Source organism: Ornithorhynchus anatinus, chromosome 3, assembly GCF_004115215.2.
Source record: "Ornithorhynchus anatinus isolate Pmale09 chromosome 3, mOrnAna1.pri.v4, whole genome shotgun sequence".
NCBI lineage: Eukaryota > Metazoa > Chordata > Mammalia > Monotremata > Ornithorhynchidae > Ornithorhynchus > Ornithorhynchus anatinus.
Genome location: NC_041730.1, coordinates 3,587,627 through 3,593,756, shown reverse-complemented (window position 1 = coordinate 3,593,756; position 6,130 = coordinate 3,587,627). Strand labels below are relative to the sequence as shown.

Genomic DNA, 6,130 nt, shown 5'->3' with positions numbered 1-6,130 from the left:
GACGGACATTAATATGAATAAATAAACGAATTCCAGATGAGCACACCAAGGCTCAGAGAGGGCAAGCGACTTGCCCGAGGTCACACGGCAGGACGACGGCAGAGGTAGGATTCGAACTGAGGTTTTCTGATTCCCAGGCACTTTCCACTGGGCCAACCTGCCTCCTTGGTTGATCGTTCATTCATTCAATCGCATTTATTGAGCGCTTACTGTGTGCAGGGCACTGAACTAAGCGCTTGGAATGGACAATTCGGCAACAGAGAAATAGTCCCTGCCCCCAAACGGGCTCACAGTCTACAAGCAGTGTGGGCTGGTGGATAGAGCCCAGGCCGAGGAGTCGGAAGGACCTGGGTTCTAATCCCAATTCTGCCACTTGTCTGCTGTGGGACATTGGGCAGGTCGCTTTACTTTTCCGGGCCTCTTTACCTCATCTATAGAACGGGGATGAAGACTGTGAGCCCCCCGTGGGACAGGGACTGCGTCCGGCCCGACTAGCTTGTATCTATCCCAGTGCTTAGTACAGTGCCCGGCCCATAGTAGGCACTTCATAAATAGCATTACCTATCACAGTATCTATTGGACTAGCAACAACAGAGACCGGAGGGACCAGCCAGGGTCCCATCCCAGGTGGGACTTTTCCCTCATCTGTGCCGGGGCAACTTCTGGCCAACCGGTCCCCGCACCGGGCCCAGGGTGGGGAGGCAGATCCGGGGCCGGGGGACCCCGGAGATGGGACCCCCGCATCCTGAGGCTGACGCGCAGGCCCTCGTTCTCGCTCCCCATCCTGGGGGAGTGCACCCATTTTACGGGGGGGAGAACCGAGGCTCGAGGAGACTTCGGACCCAGCGGTCAGCCCCGGGAACGGGCTAGCGTAGCATTGAGGGGAGGGGAGAGGGGCTGACGATCCCACCCCTTTCAGTGGACCTGGCTGGGGGCCCCCACCCTCCCACCCCTCCATTATGGGCTCAGTCGGTCTCCCCCAGCCGGCCCCCCCAGGGGCTCAGCTGGTGCCCCAGGGCTGGCTCTCGCTGGGGCTCAGGTGGTCTGTCCCAGCTGGGCGGCCCCCTCGGGGGGCTCAGCGGGCGTCCCTTGGCCGGCCATCTCCCACAAGGGATCAGCTGACGTCCCCTGGCCGGCTCTCGCTGAGGCCGTTGGTCTCTCCCAGCTTCGGGGGGGGGGGCCCCCAAAGGGGCTGGGTTGGCATCCTCCGGGTGGCTTCCACAGGGCCTCGGTCGGCATCCCATGGCCAGTCGGCTCCCGCGGGGGCTCAGTCGGTGCCCCCTGGCCGGCTCTCGCTGGGGCCCGGTCGGTCTCTCCCAGCCGGGTGGTCTCCACAGGGCCTCAGTCGGTGTCTCCCAGCCGGGCGGCCCCCGCGGGGCCTCGGTGGTTGTCCGTCGCCGGCGGGCCGCCTCCCCCGGGGCCTCGGTGGGGCTCCGCCGGCCCCCTAGCCGGTGGCGCCGAGGGGCTCCTGGGGGACGGCGGCCTCCTCGGGGGCCAGCCCCGTCCGGCGGAGGGAGTCGCGGTACTTGTGCCTGCCCAGGGCCAGCACGGCCCGGATCTCGTCGGCCACGTCCCGCCGCTGGCTCTCCTCCAGGGCTCGGACCAGCCGGCCCACGGCCCCGGGCTGTCCCTCCTGCCCTTCCGCCCACGAGAACAGCATCGACTGGATCTGGAGGTCCAGGTTGCCCCTGAGGGGAGGGGACGGGGACAGGGGTACGGGGTCAGGGCCTGACGATGACCGTTCCCCCCACTTCAAGTCCTCATCCAAGGCCCACCTCCCCCAAGAGGCCTTCCCCGACTAAGCTCTCTTTCCTCATCTCCCACTCCCTTCTGCGTCACCCCGACTCTCTCCCTTCCTTCTTTGCCCCCTCCCAGCCCCACACAGGTCCTTTTCTGTCATTTATTTCTTTATTTCCGTGTCTGTCTCCCCGTCCACAAGCTAGACTGTAAGCTTGTGGTAGGCGGGGGATGTGTCTGTTATAACGCTATATTGATAATTACGGTACTTGCTAAGCGCGCACTACGCGCCGAGCACTGTTCTAAATGCTGGGGGAGATACAAGCTGGACACGGTCCCTGTCCCACACAATAATCGTGGTACTCGTTTAGCCCTTACTATGTGCCGAGCACCGTTCTGAGCGCTGGGGTAGACACGGGATCGTCAGGCTGGACAAGGTCCCCTCTCCCACGTGGGGCTCACGCTCTTAATCCCCATTTCACAGGTGAGGTAACTGAGGTCCAGAGAAGTGACCTGCCCAAGGTCCTACAGCGGACAAGAGCCGGGATCCGGGCCCAGGTCCTCCGATTCCCAGGGCCACGCTCTTTCCGCTGGGCCACGCTGCTTCCCGGTCGAAGGCGGGTACAAACGTGCACACGCATTTCGCCCTCTGCTCCAAAGTCACACGTGTGCGAATGTGAACACGCAGCCTCACCCGGGTCTCCACGGTTACCCGCCCACACAAACGTGCGCACGCCCAGTCACGCTCGCACAAACACACACCTTTCGCCAACAAGGGTGCATGTACCCTAAACGCTCGCTCTCTTGTTCTCTCAGTGGACCGTATTGAGCGTTTACTGTGTGCAAAGCTCTGACCCGGCCTACTGGCTAGAACCCGGGCCTGGGAGTCGGAAGGACCTGGGTTCTAATCCCGGCTCCACCCCTTGCCTGCTGGGGGACCGTAGGTTTACTTTGCTCCTCTGGCCCTCAGTGACCTCATCTGTCAAACGGGGTCTGTGAGCCCCAAGCGGTACAGAGACTGCGTCCCACCCGATCGGCTTGTTTCCATCCCAGCGCTTAGTACAGCGTTTGGCACCTCGTAGGCGCTTAACCAACAGCATAAAAGCAAAGTAGCGCCGTGTTTATTGCGGGCCCCCGACGCGGGACCTGATGACCTTGTATAATAATAACGTTGGTATCCGTTAAGCGCTTACTACGTGCAGAGCACCGTTCCAAGCGCTGGGGGAGATCCGGGCTCATCGGGTCGTCCCCCGTGAGGCTCGCAGTTAATCCCCATTTTCCAGATGAGGGAACTGAGGCCCAGAGAAGTGAAGTGACTCGCCCACGGTCACACAGCTGACGAGCGGCAGAGCCGGGATTCGAACCCATGACCTCTGACTCCGAAGCCCGGGCTCTTTCCACTGAGCCACGCTGCTTATCCGGCACACAGCAAACACTTAACCAGTAGAGAAGCAGCGTGGCTTAGCGGAAAGAGCCCGGGCTTGGGAGTCGGAGGACGTGGGTTCTAATTCCAGTTCGGCCACTTGCCTGCCGTGTGACCTAGGGCGAGCCCCTTCACTTCTCCGTGCCTCAGTGACCTCATCTGTACGACGAGGATTAAGACTGCGAGCCCCATGGGGGACAACGTGATTACCCCGCCTCTACCCGGGCGCTCAGAACGGTGCTCGGCATCTAGTAGGCGTTTAAATACCGTTATCCTTAAGTAGCATAATTATTCAATACCGTAACTGCCGGACTGCACATTCCAAGCGCTCAGTCCAGTGCTCTGCACATAGTAAGCGCTCGATAAATACTATTGAATGAATGAATAACTAGTATTGGTATTACCAGGGCCTGGGAAAGGACAATATAGCAATATGACAGACACATTCCCGCTCACGAGGAGCTTCCGGTCCAGAGTCAGTCCACCCGCCCTCCCAGCCGGCCCCCCGGCTCACGGGTAGTTGTAACGGATCCGCTCGAGCTGGCGGAAGGACAGGCCGAGGGCGAGGCCCACGGTCTGCCAGTCGGGCCCGACGCGGCCGGCGACGGTCAGCAGGTTGGCCTGGGTGAGGTAGCCGCTCTCTTCGTCTCCCAGGTCGAGCGGGGGGAGAACCGGTCCGCCGCGGGGGCCCGGCCCCTCCCCGCCGGCCGGCCTCAGCTTCTGGGGGACAGAACGGGGGTGGCCGGGCCGGGATCCCCTCCCTCCCGCAGCGCCCTGGCCGGCCCGCATCGCCGGGCAGCCTCGGCGTCTCGGGGACGGAACGGGAGTGGACGGGCTGGGACCACCCCGCATCCAATCCCCCCCGCACCGCTCTGTCCCTCGCTGCTCCCCACCCCCCCACCCAGGCGGCCTCAGCTTTGGGGGAACAGACCGGGGGAGGGTCCCCAAACCTCCCCTAACCCTCCACTGCCCTACCTTGGCCCGGTTCCGCCCTCGGGGATGCCCCAGGCGGGCACCGCCCCCTCAGACCACGCTCCGTAGGCTGCCCCATCCGGGCTCCGTCCCGCAGCCCGCCCCACCCGGGTCCCGCCCCGAGGGCATGCCCCTTATGCCCCCTCTCCCCCCCAGGTCACCCCATCCAACCCCCCCCTCAGCCGGGCCCCGCCCCCCAGGCCCCCCCCTCAACTCACGGGCAGCTTGATGGGCAACGTAGCGAGCCACAGCGAGTCAGGGCCTTTCCGCTGGCGGGCGGCCTCCTCGGGCACCGCCGCGGGCACCGCCCCGCGGTAGAAGGAGACCTGCCGCACGGGGGTGGGGAGGCCCGGACCCCCCGAATTAGGCCGAAACCCCCACCGGGGATCCCGGCAAGACGCCAGTCCTCGCTGGGCGGTCGGTCCTTAGAGGGCAGAGGGCGTGTCTACTAACTCTACCGTCCTCCCCCGGGCGCTGGGCACAGCGCTTGGCATGCGGTAGACTGGAACCTCCTGCGGGGCAGGGAGCGTGTCTCCCTCACCGAGAAGCGGTGCGGCCTAATGGACGGAGCCCAGGACCGAGAGCCGGAACGACCTGGGTTCCGGTCCCGGCTCTGCCGCTTCGGCCAAGTCACTTCACCTCTCTGGGCCTCGGTTCCCTCATCTATAAAGTGGGGATTCAGACTGTGAACCCCAAGTGGGACAGGGACTGTGTCCAACCCGTCTTGCGTATATCCACCCCAGCGCTCAGTCCAGTGCCTGGCGCAAAGTTAGCGCCTAACAAATACCATCATCATCGTCGTGTCTACCTACTCTACAGGACTCCCCCAAGCGCTCAGCACAGTGCTCTGTACAGAGTAAGCGCTACTGATGGTTTGATGGGTGTGCGCGGGCATCAGTGGAAAGAGCCCGGGCTTGGGAGTCCGAGGTCCCGGGTTCGAATCCCGGCTCTGCCACTTGTCAGCCGTGTGACTGTGGGCATGTCACTTCACTTCTCTGTGCCTCGCTGACCCCATCTGGAAAATGGGGATTAACCGTGAGCCTCACGTGGGACAACTCGATGACCCTGCATCTCCCCCAGCGCTTACAACGGTGTCCCGCACGTAGTAAGCGCTTAACAAAGGGCAACATTATTATTATTATAAGGGAGCCTGGGTTTCCCCTCTCCGGGTGACATGAAGTGGGTCGGGGGGGGGGGGGGGGGGAGGGAGGAAAGGGGGTGAGGGGACCCCAGAGTGTACCTGCCCCTTCACGTCCTGGCCTTGGCGATCCCGCTCCGTTGACACGTAGATCTCCTTCATGTTCTTCAGGTGGGAGTAGAAGACGAACGAGATCCGTCCCGCTTCGCAGTCGGGGCGGTCTGGGAAGACCAGAGTCAGGGGCCGGGCGGGGGTGAGCGGAAGGTGGGGGCGTCCCGGGCTGGGAGGCGGGGGACCGTCCGCCCTGGACCTGCCGTATATCTCTCCAAAGCGTCCGGAGAAGCGGCGCGGCCCAGTGGAAAGAGCCCGGGCCTGGGAGGCCGAGGATCTGGGTTCTCACCCCGGCTCCGTCACCCGTCTGCTGGGCGACCTTGGCTAAGTCACTTCACTTCTCTGGGCCTCAGTTCCCTCATCAGCAAAATGGGAATTTCAGTGCCTGTCCTCCCTCTTAGACTGCGAGGCCCCTGTGGGACTCGATCATCTTGTATCCATCGCAGCGCTTAGTACAGTGCTCGACACATAGTAAGCGCTTGATAAATACCATCATTATTGTTGTTATTATTGTTTCATCTCTCTGAGCCTCATGGGAATGAGGATCCCTGCCCCTTTCCCTCTCTCAGTAACCAACTGAGGAAAGTTTGGGAGAGAGGAGGGCCGGGGGAAGAGAAAGAAGAGGGAAGGGGCAAGTGGGGAGACAGGGGACCGAATGGGAGATGAGGAAGAGGAGGGGTGAGGGCGTGAAGGAGAGGAGGGAGGAGGGGATGAAGGGATGAAGGAGAGGAGGGACAAGGGTGCGAAGG

The 6,130-nt window shown here is 62.8% G+C and overlaps 1 protein-coding gene across 1 annotated transcript in view; it reads right to left on the bottom strand.

The window, feature by feature from the left end:
• Positions 1 to 466: 466 nt before the first annotated feature.
• PIDD1 (p53-induced death domain protein 1) overlaps positions 467 to 6,130 on the bottom strand; it is a gene marked incomplete at its 5' end in the record, with an annotated part of 28,771 nt that continues 23,107 nt past the window's right edge. The window contains 4 exon segments of the mRNA XM_039911652.1: positions 467 to 1,688; positions 3,675 to 3,880; positions 4,351 to 4,458; positions 5,373 to 5,491. Coding sequence (XP_039767586.1) covers positions 1,445 to 1,688; positions 3,675 to 3,880; positions 4,351 to 4,458; positions 5,373 to 5,491 — 677 coding nt within the window.